We start from the raw sequence: 14,185 nt of genomic DNA, 5'->3' as shown, positions 1-14,185 counted from the left end.
GGCTGGTGTCAGCCAGCAGGAGGGTGAGTTCCTCCTGCTTGTTCCCCATGCTACGGGCATTAGTGTAGAGACATTTCAGGCCTCCTGGAGATGTGGATACTGACCCCCTAGTCCCAGCAATCCCCTTACCCCATCTCTTACTTGTTTGTCCGCTGAGCTTGCCGGTCCGGGCTGGTCTATAGTTGCGGGTGCCGGTCCGGTGTATCCTCCGCCCTCATCTTCCCCTTCCCCCGACGAGCCTAGTTTAAATGATGATGTTCTTCATTTTCTTTTCAATTCTTTTCTTAAAGATGCCCAACAATTTATTGGCTTTTTTTGGTCACTGCTGCACATAGTTCTCCCAAAATATCAGCTCAATCTACAATGACTCCAAGGTCAACTTTCTTGAGTTGTAACAACTAGTTCAGAACACAGTATTGTGTACATACAGTTGCAGACCTAAAGATGTTTACTGTGCACACCTATTTCCAGGTCATTTGTAAAAATATTGAATAAAATAAGGCCCAGCACAGATCTCTGCAAGACCCCACTTCTGACCTCCCTCCAACCTGAAAAGTGACCATTTAGCTCTACCCTTTGCTTTATCCAGATCTTGATCCATGAGAAAACATTCCCTCCAATCTCATGGCAAATCATCTTTTTTAAAAGCTGTTAGTGAGAGACCTTGTCAAAAGCTTTCTGAAAATCCAAATGTATTATGGTAACTGGATCCTTCTTGCCCATGTGTTTGTTAATCCTTTCAAAAAATCCCATCCAGCACATTAGTGAGGCAGGATTTCCCTTTATAAAAAACATGCTGACACTTCCCCAGCAGATCATAGTTTCATAGTTTCATAGATTAAGGGTCGGAAGGGACCTAGCAGATCTTCTAGCCCGACCCCCCGCCAGGGCGGGAGAACAACAAAACCCCAAAACAAGAAACGGGACTCAAATGAGTCCAGCCATGTAGGCATCCAGCCTCTTCTTAAAGACCCCCAGGGTAGGGGCCAGCACCACTTCCCTTGGAAGTTGGTTCCAGCTCCTAGCCGCCCTAACTGTGAAGTAGTTTTTGCGGATGTCCAATCTATACCTCCTCTCCATCAACTTGTGCCCATTACTCCTTGTTATGCCAGCGGGCGCTAGGGGAAACAGCGTCTCCCCCAAACCCTTCTGGTCCCCCCTAGTGAGTTTATAGACGGTCACCAGGTCCCCCCTCAGCCTTCTCTTGTTGAGGCTGAATAGGTTCAGGTCCCGCAGTCTCTCACTGTAGGGTCTGCCCTGTTGTCCCCGGATCATGCGGGTGGCCCTCCTCTGGACCCTCTCCATGTTGTCCACATCCCTCTTGAAATGGGGCGCACAGAACTGGACACAATACTCCAGCTGTGGCCTGACCAGCGTCATATTTGTCCATGCAACTGCTGGTTTTATTCTTTATTATGGATATAGCAACTTGCCAGCGATGGAAGTGAGCCTCATTGGTCTGTAGTTTCCAGAATCACCTCTGGAGCCCTTTTTGAAGATGGGTGTTATGCTGGCACCCCACTAGTCCTCTGGCACACAGGCTGTTTGTAACAATTGGTTATATACTGTTTCCAGCAATTCTGCAGTTTTGCCTTTGAGTTCCTTCAGAAATCTCGGGTGAATGCCATGGGATCCTGGTGACTTACAGGACTTAGTTTATCAATTTGTCCTAGTGTTTCTTCTGTTGTCAGTTCAATGTGGTCCAATTCTTTAGACATATATACTAGGAAGGAATGATCTAGCAAGGAGTTTCCCTGGTATTTTCTGCAGTAAACAGTGATGTAAAGAATTTGTTTAGCTTCTCTGCTATGGCCTTATCATTCCTGAGTGCACCTTCTACACCTTGGTCATCTAATGGCTTCTGGTCATTTTATCAAAAATAAGAGAGAGGACCTAATGGAACTACTGCACATTAAGTTGTGAAAGGTTAGTTGAAATCCAGTGATAATTTTTCTCACTTCCAGGTTACAAACTGACATTGCATTTGTCCCATGATAAATCACTTTATCCCAGAACAAAGGGAAGTCATTCAGATGTCCATGTCTGTTTTCCTGGTATAACTCCTAAAAAGGTTCACAAGATGAGGAGTACTATCAGTTTATCCCAGGAAACTCCAATGCACATTCAAACAGTTACCCCAGGATTGCATACATGAATCAGTGGTAGAAAAGCAGCAGTGCATTTAGCTGTCCACTAAACTTTGATTAGAAGGGCAGTGTGTGCATACATCAAGCCCTGGATATTTCCATTTTGGTGCAAACACAGGTACACCTTGAGAGACAAATGAAATGCCTGTTCCTTGCCCCAGAGACAGAGAGGACAGCCAGGTCCCAAAGAGAGTTTGTGTTGTGCTGTTCTGTAGTGACAACTGCTGGCTGCCTGGCTGCTGCATTGACACTGAAGGGAGTTGGAGTCTGGCCCTGGGAGTTGAGGAATAGCCTCAACCCGCCCTGCGGAGAATAGAGTTTAACAATGTTCAGCATCTCGCTAAAGGCATCCCTTTCAGAATGGGAACTACATTTCTTCAACTGCTCTTGGTAAATGTAGAGGAATCTCAAGAGGTTCAAAGTTATATCCCTTCCTGTCCCCTCTACATCACTTCATTCTCACTTTCTGATCTAAATGGATTTTTCCTTAAACCACGTCCTTCCCTTTTGCTCCATTCCCTTTCAGGCCTCGCAGAGAAGCAGCATTATGGCTGATTACCTGGGTTGGAACCTTTGGTGCCTCTTTTTCTACCCATATCCCTCCATTTCTACAAGAAGCTCAACTTTTCTGTGGTAGCCCACCACCAGACCTGTCACAAGAAGTCAGCAGAGCTGAGAGAATTTCACTCTCTCTTGCATCTTTGTGTTACAGGTGATGCAGAAAACACTGCACACCTCTGAATTCAGGCTTCCCCCTGAAGTATGCGGTCTCTGCTGACAGAACCTGCCAGACTTGTTGGTTCATGATAATGGATTGATTTTGAAGATTTTTACCAAAAGCAGAGCAGTGATTTACCAAACCTATCCACTACCTGAGCCAAGTTTCAGGCTGGGTCATACTTCAACTAAAACAAATTGTCCATTCCAAGTAGGTTTGTGTGGCATAAGCAAAGCCTAATGAAAGGTGACTTTGATTGTTGCACTCCCCTATTTAAGATCTAGATTTCACATTCAACAGTGAAACACTGCATGGAGTTAGCATCAATTGTACATCATTTCATCGTATTGATGATAGGTACAGTAACAAAAGCAAATAAACAACCCCACCAGAAACGTGTTTCACAGTGAAGTGAAGTCCAGGTTCTCAGCTGGTATAAACTGATGTGTGTCTGTTGACTCCAGCAAGGCTACACAGATTTACATCCCCTGTAATGTTATTTTAATATTATAGAAGACACAACATGAATAGACTATCACAGAGTCCTCTTTACCTTGCACTGGGTTATATTTAGTACTTACCAGAGATACCACTGTTTGGGATGGATAGACAGATGAGATAAGCAACTTTAAATGCAACTGGGTTTTTATGTTTCTCATTTATATGAATGTCTGCAAAGAGAAATTCAGTTTCATCCAGGTGAATTTAAATGTCTGTGACTGAAAACCTCATTAGAGGGGACTCAGACCTCTAGTCTTGCCTAGTTTGCGTATGGTAAGAGACAATTCTCAGCTGCATATTTTCAAAGTTCTGCCTGAAATCCCTTTTTTGGTGGTCATGCTGGAAAACTACTCACCCAAATCCAAGACCATGAATTTAAGGTGACCCCCTAGTAATTAGATTATATACATGGAAAACTATAAATGTGTTGTTTTCCAAGTATAGAATCTAATCATTGGAGGGTTGTCTTAAATTCCTCCCTCTGCCCACCACTGTGGTGGAGAAAGCAGCAGCAGGGTGAAAACAGCCTTCCCCCCGCTTCCACTCCCAGTCTACTTGCTCTCCCCCAGGGCCTGCCACCCTGCCACCTGTCTCCTTCTGCCACTGCCATCTCCTGGTGCCTGGTATACCACCGGCAACTTTCACCACAGCATCAACACTTACTCTGTGTAGTGGCTCTGGCTCTAGCTTTGGCCTGGGGCGTGGAGCACCCACAGGCTTCAACCCCAACCAGGCAGCAGTGGCGGCAGCAGCTCTGGCCCCCTCCCTACACCTGGGATGGGGCAGGAGCTGGAGCTAGAGCAGGGGTGGGCAAAATACAGCTCGTGGGCCAGATCTGGTCTGCCAATTGATTTGATCCGGCCTGCAGCTGCCCCTGCAGCACTCTGCCTGGGGTTGAGGATAGCCCACATTGTGCAGGCCAGCATGCCCCGCTTCTGGCAGTGCTGCTCCTGGTGCAGCTGCAGCTGCCTGGGTGGTTCTGTACTCCTCTTGCCTCCAGCAGCAGCTCCTCCTCCTGCTCTTGTCACGGCACTCCGGGCCAGGAGGAAGCTTCAGCCAGGTGGCTCCTGCCCTAGTGCACAGGGGTTCAGCTCCAGTTCCTGGCCACCTTCCACCCACTGGGCTGCCTGTGCCAGGTGTGTGGAAGGCAGCCAGGAGCTGAAGCTGAAGCCCTGCGCACTGGGGCAGGAGCTGCCTGGCTGAAGTTTCCTCTCAGCCTGGAGTAGCACAACAGGAGCAGGAGGAGGCGAGGAGTAGAGCAGCACCCAAAAGGCTGCAGCCATGCTGGGAGCAGCCCCACCAGAAGCTGTGCATGCTGGCCGGGGCTGGGCCAAGGGATGTGGGCTGGAGGAAGGTGTGGGCTGTGCCAGGTGGTAGTGGCTGGGGCTCAGCCCCATTCAGAGTACCACAGTGGCAGCCATGGACCACACTGGGCAGGCAAGCTCTGCTGCGTGTGCTCCCTGCCCCCTTCTCTTTCCCATCATCCCAGGCTGACTCCTGGGACCTAGTGCCTAGGCAGCCCCCATACACACACGTGCACATGCCCCCTACAGGGCAGGAAACACATCGCGACCTCACTCCATGATCCCAGGCTCACCCACCCATGTTGCTCCTAAATACCGCTCCCCACCCACCCATGGGCCCATCCCACATAGGGAGTTTCGGTGGTTGTTGCAAGGTGCTGGAGTGGTGCTGACCTGGCCCATGACAACTCATCAGAACTACCTATGTGGCCCTCGAGCCCAAATAATTGCCCCCTGGGCAAACTCTGCTTGTTACGCCTCTTACTCAAAGACAGATTAACCAGTGGCCGGGTTCAATATGGGAAATATGAAAAAACATACCAACCAATGTTGTCATCACTCTATGCCTTTAGCATAGATCTGACACTTCACTCCAGCTAAGGATTCTCCCCTTTGTTCTTCTTCACATACATAGCAATAACATGCACAGTGATATCTTTCAAATCAGGGGAAATGAATGAATTCCACCAGGTGTGATTAACACAGACAGGTTCCCAATGCCAGAATTTTGCCATTGCATTCAGTCTAAAAAGCAATGATTGTCACACTTACAGTGCTCAACAGAATTATTAGAAATCTGACATGGCAACATACCCAATTTCTGCATTTCTTTCGACCTGCTTCTACAGAAACCGTATGTTTGCAAGATACCAGGCTGCACAAAACGCTATACAGACCCCAGTTCTCTCCGGAAACATGTGAAGACTGTGCATGGCCCTGAGGCTCATGTCACCAAGAAGCAGCGTGGAGATATCCATCCAAGGCCTCCACCACCCAGAGACCCAGGCAGCCATTCACAGTCCAGATCACCAGGCCAGCAGACTCAGGGTGCAATTGGTGAGCAAAAGGACCTCAGCAACACTACCTCGAAGCGTGAAGAATGCCTCCAAGTGAAAGCTGTCAAGTCAGAGAAACCAATGGTATGCATAAAGCTGTGCTGTTTTCTTTCTGCCTCCGTACCGTCCCAATCAGTTAATAATTCTTTTATTAAATACTTCAGCATGTAAACTCAAGAGCAGACTTTTTTTGCCAAAGAAAAATGTTCTTGTTACATGTTCATTTTTAAATGATAATGCTTAAAAAGATTACATGTAGCTAATGCAATCTAAACTAAGTGTAATACTGGAATCTCTCACAAGATTTGTTTTTCTTAAATCTCCATGTCTTGGAGTTAGCTTTTTTAAAGGAAATGTCAGCGTTCATTGAAAAGTAAGCTTCCAGCTATCTCATTTGCTGGAGAAAGGCCCTGAAGGTTCAAACAAAACCCCCAGAAAACAAATAAAAAGAATCCAAAATTTATTATGTTTCCAAATCTCATGATTTTGGAGGGCCTGACTCATGATTTGTGAATGCTTGAAGTTGGCAGTTCTGAAACTCAAACAAGTTAAAGCAATTTCTGTACAGAAGCCGCAAGGCGCGGATGTTATTTTTAAGTTAAATTACCTTAATATAAAATGGGCTTAAATTGAATTAAGTTTGTTTTCCCTGGGTTTTTTTCCTTTTTTACTCATTTAAGCCAAAGCAGTTAGTAACTTTGAAGATAGATGAGGGCTAGGGTAACTTTATCTTAAGGTGTGTTTCTATGTTTTGAAGATCTCTGTTAAATAATGGAATACTCTTTCCAACTACTCTTCTCTAGTGTACCTGCTCTCAACATAGGGCTAGAATTAGCTAAAAAAATGTTACCCCATTCTCTTACACATCTGGCTTCATAAGCTCTTCAGACCCAGGCAATGGGAAATCAAAACAAACAAACAAAAGCTCACAATCATTTAGGCTTTGCTCACAGGATTAATTCTCAGAGTACCTCCATCTCCTACTCATTTAAATAAGAGAGACACTCATGATTCACAAGACAGTCTTGTTGATGTTGAAGCCTATGAGCAGAAGCCATTCCTGTTTTCTTTGTTTACAGGAATAATCTATTGGTGTTAATGAGACTAGTTTAGTGAGTAAGAGGTACTAATATGAACATAGCTTTCAGGAACTGATTTTAAAACAAGTTAATTTCTTGAAGGGTATTTAATAGTATGGTGTCATTTAGTTGCCCTTATTTCTTGGTATTCATTGCTATGTGACTCCAGACATACCTGCTGCTTTTCTACTAATCCAATGTCTCTTCTGTCTAATGCTCTTAAATGTCCTGTTCTAACTTCCTAAGGACAGTGGGTAATAAGGTGAGGGAATTTCAATTTTTTTGCAGTTTTCTCATTGCATTTTTTTTAATTTTCCTTCTTTTTATTTGCCCTTTTGCCTGCCATCTAGTCATTCCAGCCCACACATTTCTGAGTATGATGTGCAGTGAGCATTTTGCAACATTTGTCATGTGAAAAACTGGATCACATTGGGAAAATACATTCAAGTATATTTTTATCTGTCTTTTCGATATATAGCATATGTATACATAAATGTATCTATCTATAGATACTCTCATTATGCCATTCCCATAATCATTTTCTCCATTTTGTGCTTCAGCCACTGTGATCAACTTGCATAGCTACAAGAACAAACTCATGACTGTTAACATCCTTTATCTATCTGGCATGGAACTGTTGTACAATAGGTGCAGATTCACTGCCCCTCAAACAAGGTATTCTTTATTGCTCTTACCAAATCCACAGTGACCAAGATTTGGAAATTCACCCTGTTCCTAAAGTCTATCATAATTCATGTTAGAAATGATAACATTGTTATGGCACCTGAGTGCTCCTCAGAACCATGCTAAGCCACAACTCACACAAGTCTAATACCTTTATTCAGTTTTATTGTTAAAATTCAGAGGTGTCATTGATAGCTGCATAAAGATCACATGCCAACAGAAAATGCCAGAGAGTAAAATTGATACCTGCTTATGAGACTGTTCTTGAGAGCAAAATGATTTTGCATGTTACACAGATCTGTAATTCTAATAACTAAATGGTACATCCTGGAACAAAGTTGTTATTTTCTCTACCAACCTACTTATCTATCTACCCACCTACCGATCTGTCATACGAAGAGTTGTCTCATTTTCAGGAGAGACCTTCATGATTACATCAAAGACCCTCTATTTTATAGGAATCAGAAAACTAACACAACAAAATAATTTTTTGTGAGTGTTTCTCTTTTTTATTTAAAAAAGTAATATGAATCTATGGCAAGTCTACATCCTGGTATATTTCCATGCTGGGCTGAGATCTTATCAGATTCTGCAAGCCAAGCATGGGAAATCTTGCATAAAGAGAAGTAGATACATGTCTTCCCACTGAATCTAAACTGGAATGATTAGTTTGTAGGGCTTTGTGAAGCTTTAGTCCCTGATTCGATTTGGTGGAGATTCGGCCCAATTCAGTGGCCAGATCTCTGAATCTGAATCGACTCAGGGGACCCTTTAATCTCTCCAAATCAAATCAGAACCCTCCAAATTGATTCAGAGAGATTTGAGGAGATTTGGACACAGCTTTAAAAGTTTTTTCTACATACCTATAGGTAGCAGGCAGCTCGTGAACACTGCGATGCTGGGACAGATAAAGCATCCCAGAGGAATGCGGGAGGGTCATCAGCACGCTCAGCAGCAGACCTGGAAATGGACCAGAAGCACTTCTGGTTCACTTCCGGGTCTGCCAGGGAGCACGCACGGTGGCCCTCTCACCTCCCGGCTCGGCGACTGGCACCTCCTGGATCGGGGGGGGGGTCACTCAGGGCCCCTCCCATGGCTGATCACTGAGCTGAGGAGGCATGGGGGGAGGCCCCAGAGTGCTCCCCGGTGGACCCAGCAGTGGACCACAAATACTTCCAGTCCATTTCCGGGTTTGCCACTGAGCACGTGGAGGGGCCCCCTGCACTCCTGTGGGACTCTCCACGCACCCCAGCATCACAGTATTCACAAGCCGTGCTAGTACCTCGAGGTATGTAGAAAAAACTTTTAAAGCTGTGTCTATTCTCTGAATCAGCATCAAACCTTCAGATTCGGATTCGGCCAAAGGAAATCAGGGAAAGTGATCCAAATCAACAAATCGAATCACTTTCCCTGATTTGGGCCAAATCAGAATCCGACTCGAATGGGGCCCGCTTCGCACACCCCTATTAGTTTGATTGTGCTAAAAGCACACAAATGGTATGATTTTCACATTAATGTAGGAAAACTTGTATTCAGCCAATAAATTATTTTATTCTAACTTTATATTCATCTAACACCATTGTAACAACATTGCCTGCTCCCAGCCAAATCATGCAGTTCTGTTTGCTCTGCATTCATAGGGCCCTATGCTCCTGTATGAAGAATGAAGCTTCCTTCTTTACTTACAAAACAACAGCACCTATTATATGCAGATAGGATAGAAAACTGAAGTCCTCTGTACTAATTGTTAAAAAAATCTGATTGTGGGGGAGCTAATGTAAAAGCTGATATTATGCTGCAGTCTTTTATATTATAACTTGTTACCACCATGGTAGTAATGGTCACTGTTTACATCCTGAAAATGCTTGTAACAGTGAATACGAACTCCTTGAAAATTATCAAATCTTTCTGCTGTACAATTTTTTTTTAATCCAGCACTACTCAATGCTGATAGACATAAGGCTACCTATTTTTTCTCCAATATTTTCAGTTGAATGTAGTGATCTGAGACCTTTCAAGCCAATATCAGCACTATATAGATGTAAAATTCTCTGTTATTAAATATTAAAGGTGAATTTTATCACTGAGGTTCACAATGATTTCCAGTTATGCTTAAAGGTCAAGCTGTCATGTAACAGACTCTTTTAAGGAAAGATCCTTGTCATCCATTTAAACTAAGCAGTTCTGTTCTTTTGTTTTTATTTCCTTTGGCTTCATATTGAGTCAGGCTTGTGTTCCTGGTACATTGAAAGAACTTTGCTAGCATTCATTGCCTACTCCTAATTAACATTTGTTTCTTATTTCACTTAAATAGACATCTCAGCCAAGCCCTGGTGGTCAGTCTACATGCAGCAGCGAACAGTCCCCCATCAGCAACTATTCCAACAATGGGATCGAGCTTAATTTGACAAGTGGAGGTAGTGTAGGAGACCTCAGTGTCATTGATGAAACCCCAATCATGGACTCTACCATTTCCACAGCAACCACAGCACTTGGCTTACAGGCCAGAAGGAATATGACAGGGACCAAATGGATGGAGCAAGTCAAATTAGAAAGGTTGAAACAAGTTAACGGAATGCTTCCACGACTGAACCCCATTCCACCTTCCAAAGCCCCAACCTTGCCACCTCTCATAGGAAATGGTGAGATATACATAATTGAAATAACCTTATTTTCATTCTTTAAAGTAGTCAGTTTAAGGCTTGTTTTTGCTATCATTACACAAGAACACTATGGCCAATAACTGTTTAATTTACCTAGGAGCTTCCAGGCCAGCCCCTAAAGTCATCAATATATATGCATATTTTTCCCCTTTAAACTTAAATTTTACTACACTGGGGGAGATGATTTTATACTCATATTTTATATTCCTGTAAGTAATAACTAGACTAGATTATCATGATTGAAGCCATAAAATAAATTCCCAATGTCATAACTCTGCATCCATCCAAGGCAGATGAATTAGGTACCATAGTTTTTTTTTTGTTGGATTCTTTCAAATGAACTTTGAAACCTCAGATCCTACTTGCTTTTTTGTCAACATTATAGACCACATTTTTAAAAGGGATTCAACATATTTAATTGCACATGCATAAATAATGGTATATGAAGGTGGCACTCTAGAAAAAATGCATGTACAGCTTAGTATTTGAGTTATATGGAGGCCATGTTGGACCTAAAGATTCCATAGCACTTTTTGTAAGAGATGGGTTGTGACTTCGTTCCCATGGCCAACTTATCTGCTCCCAGCACTGTTGTGTAGCCTACTAGGTATCATTTGATTGCCACTATCAACCTGAGACATTTTGTGACATTTTATATGTATGTGATTTATGCAGTGCATTCAAGAAAAGCAACTGTGTAGAAGTAATGCTGCTGATAATGCTATCTTATTTATAGAAGGAAACTGTGAAAGATATTTTGCGGTTGTTTTCAATAATATGCAAATATTTCAAGAATTCTTAAATATTTGCCCAAATAATATCTAATTTGAATAATCTGCCATTTGGGTTTAGATTATGGATGCTGGTTCACTTATCTGTCTACTTCAGAAAGCTATAGAGGTTTCATAAGAAGATGAACTAATTGTGCCCTTTGCTAGTGGTAATGAGGGTAGCTCCATCAAAGGCAAAGGGACAATGCCAATTGACAATAACTGCAGATCTGACCTAAGATTTTTTGTGCATATTTAGCCGTGTTCCATTTAATTAAGAAAATTATTTTGGTTTCCTAGGATCATAAGGACATTTTTTAAAGCATTTTACTTGCCTCAGACTATAAGCACTTCTTACAGTAATTCCTCCTACAGCTCTACCATCACGGTTCCTCTGCTTTACCTGTGGCATTATATTTTGCGGTTGTATCAAGCTTGACTGAGTAGTTTTGCTATTAGGTTAGACAGTGGATTTATATAAGACAGTTTGGATAGGAATGATCCTGCCTCAGGTTGAGGGGTTGGACTAGAGCACCTCTGGAGGTACCTTCCAGGCCTTTTCTGTGATTCTTTATTAACCTCTGTTTGTTCCTCTGTGATTTTTACTTCCAGGTACCCAGTCAAGCAGCAGCTGCAGTGTAGGAGGATCCATGACTATTCTACCCAACAGAAATGAACTTTCAAATACGGACATCACAGTGTTAAATATGTTGAACAGGAGGGACAGCAACACTAGCACAATCAGTTCGGCCTACTTGAGCAGCCGTAGGTCCTCTGGTATTTCGCCTTGCTTTTCCAGTCGCAGATCCAGCGATGCTTCCCAAGCTGAGGGAAGGCCTCAGAACATGAGCGTTGCTGATTCCTATGACCCCATTTCAACTGATGCCTCCAGGCGCTCCAGCGAAGCAAGTCAGTGTGATGACCTTCCAAGTCTTCTCAGCCTCACACCAGCCCAGCAATACAGGCTGAAAGCTAAATATGCAGCAGCTACTGGTGGACCCCCACCAACCCCACTACCTAACATGGAGAGGATGAGCCTCAAAACAAGGATGGCACTGTTGGGTGACTGCAAGGAGCCTGGAGTATCTCCTCTGCCTCCAGTAAACATTCCTCGAAGATGTAGTGATGGCGGGGCAAACAGTTATAGCAGGAGGCATTTTCTGTCTCATGATGTACTAGGAAATGGGACAAGGAGAGCCAGTGATCCTGTTAGAATGGTCTCTGACAACCTATCTCTTCCTAGAGTCCAGCGTTTCAACAGTCTAAATAGCTTTAATTCTCCTGCGTTGCCTCCATCCATGGAAAAGCGCAACTTTATTCTACAGAACTATACCCGCTCTGATGGTGGCCTGTTCCGTAACTTCAACTCCCCTTGTCCTCCAAGTATCAGTGAGAACGTTGCCCTGGAGGCTGCTACCATGGAAGCAGATGGTAGTCTAAATGATGAGGATCTTCTGCCAGATGATGTGGTTCAGTATTTGAATTCCCAGAACCAGGGCATATATGATCACTTGTCAAACGGTGCCCTGGATAGCAACAAAGTGCATCACAACTCAGTGATCGGAAGCAACAGTTTTGAGCAGGCCCCTCCACCAAACAGTCAACAGACCAGCTCCGAAGCAAACAAAAGTGACCTGCCAATTCAGTGGAATGAAGTAAGCTCAGGAAGTTCTGACTTGTCTCCTTCAAAACTAAAGTGTGGTCAGCGTTCTGCAGTCCAGCAAAATCGAGCCTTTGGACTATATAATAATATGATGGTCCAGCAGCAGAATCTGGAGAGAAATGGCATGGCCCAACAAAATGGTTATCAGAGTGCTACAGAAAGCAACAGCCTATACAGTTTACAGCAGAATATGATGATTAGTAACAACAGTGGTAGTTTTTTCAACATGCAGTCCAATAGGCTGTATGGTGAAAGCATCAACAGGCAATCAATAATTTCTGGGACAATGGACAATTCTTGCAGCATGGTGGCTCAAGGGCAGAAGTTGAGGAACAATAACTTGGCAGTGAATGGAAGCCAGCAAAATTTTGGTCACCCTCTGGTGACAGGCGAGCAATCCATGAGCATGGCTAATGGGATGCAGAGCAAGAATATGATAGAACAGGAATACTTGCAAAATCAGCCAGGAGGGGAAGGCATTCATTACCAGGGAGTCAGTCAGTCCAGTCAAATGATATTAGGTCAGGTTAGTCCTACCTCACAAATCAGCCTATATCAAGGGCCACAGAATTGTCCTCCAATGTCTCACAACCTTGGTAACCAGCAGTCGGGTTTGTTGGTGACAAAGGGTTGTCAGCCATGTGCCAGCTATGGTGGCACCAGACGACAAAGCATGTTGAGAAACACCCTGCCACAACAGCAAGGACATGTAAGTGATGCAAACCAGGTATACAGGGTAAATGGCATTAAGATGGAGATGCAAGGTCAATCACAACAGTTCTGCTCTAACATGCAGAATTACTCTGGTCAGTTATATGACCAAACCATGGGCTTTAGTCAGCAAGATATGAAAACAGGTTCTTTCTCCATTTTGGAAGCTAACTGCCTGCTGCAGGGGACTGGTACTGCAAACTCATCTGAGCTTCTTTCCCCAGGGGCTAACCAAGTGACAAGCACTGTTGACAGCATTGATGGCAACAGCCTAGAAGGGGTGCAGATTGATTTTGATGCTATCATAGATGACGGGGACCATGCCAGCTTAATTTCAGGAGCCCTGAGTCCAAGTATCATTCAGAATCTCTCACGCAATTCCTCCCGCCTCACCACTCCCAGAGCGTCTCTTACATTCCCAGCTATGCCCATAAGCACAACCAACATGGCTATTGGGGACATGAGTTCTTTGTTGACCTCACTTGCAGAAGAAAGCAAGTTTCTTGCTGTTATGCAATAGACATGGAAAAAAAAAACACTTAGGAGATAACAGATTAAAACAAAGTGACTCATATTTTTTAGTTGTGTATGTATTTTAGCAATCTCATCTCACCTAAATGGGATGTGTTTCAAGTATATTCCTTTTATGGAATAAGGACTTTGAAAACCCTAAAGTGTTCTAGGGAGAAACTGTCTTCCATTTCAGTTTTCAATCAGTATTGTTACATCCACTCCTCTCTCTTTCTCTCTCTCTCTGTCTTTCTCTCTCTCTTTTGAATGTCTGTATGCTTTCTTTTGTTCTTTTTTTGGCTTTTTTATCGTAAAACAATGTAAACGTGACATGCATGGGGTTTTTTTTGTTTGGTTTGGTTTGGCTTTTTTTAAAGGCA

At 43.5% G+C, this 14,185-nt stretch overlaps 1 protein-coding gene across 6 annotated transcripts in view; it reads left to right on the top strand.

The window, feature by feature from the left end:
• The window catches only part of GLI3 (GLI family zinc finger 3), a 287,319-nt gene extending 273,497 nt beyond the window's left edge, over positions 1 to 13,822 (top strand). For all 6 annotated transcript variants that reach the window (XM_019509091.1, XM_019509087.1, XM_019509089.1 and 3 more), the window contains 3 exons: positions 5,519 to 5,809; positions 9,803 to 10,130; positions 11,534 to 13,822. In XM_019509091.1, coding sequence (XP_019364636.1) covers positions 5,519 to 5,809; positions 9,803 to 10,130; positions 11,534 to 13,815 — 2,901 coding nt within the window. In that variant the 3' untranslated portion in view covers positions 13,816 to 13,822. The remainder of the gene's footprint in view (positions 1 to 5,518; positions 5,810 to 9,802; positions 10,131 to 11,533) is intronic.
• The last annotated feature ends 363 nt before the right edge of the window (positions 13,823 to 14,185 follow it).

Source organism: Gavialis gangeticus, unplaced genomic scaffold (assembly GCF_001723915.1).
Source record: "Gavialis gangeticus isolate Ggan-Ray unplaced genomic scaffold, GavGan_comp1, whole genome shotgun sequence".
NCBI classification, from domain to species: domain Eukaryota; kingdom Metazoa; phylum Chordata; order Crocodylia; family Gavialidae; genus Gavialis; species Gavialis gangeticus.
The sequence above is the reverse complement of the archived record's forward strand: the minus strand, read 5'-3'. Positions and strand labels throughout refer to the sequence as shown.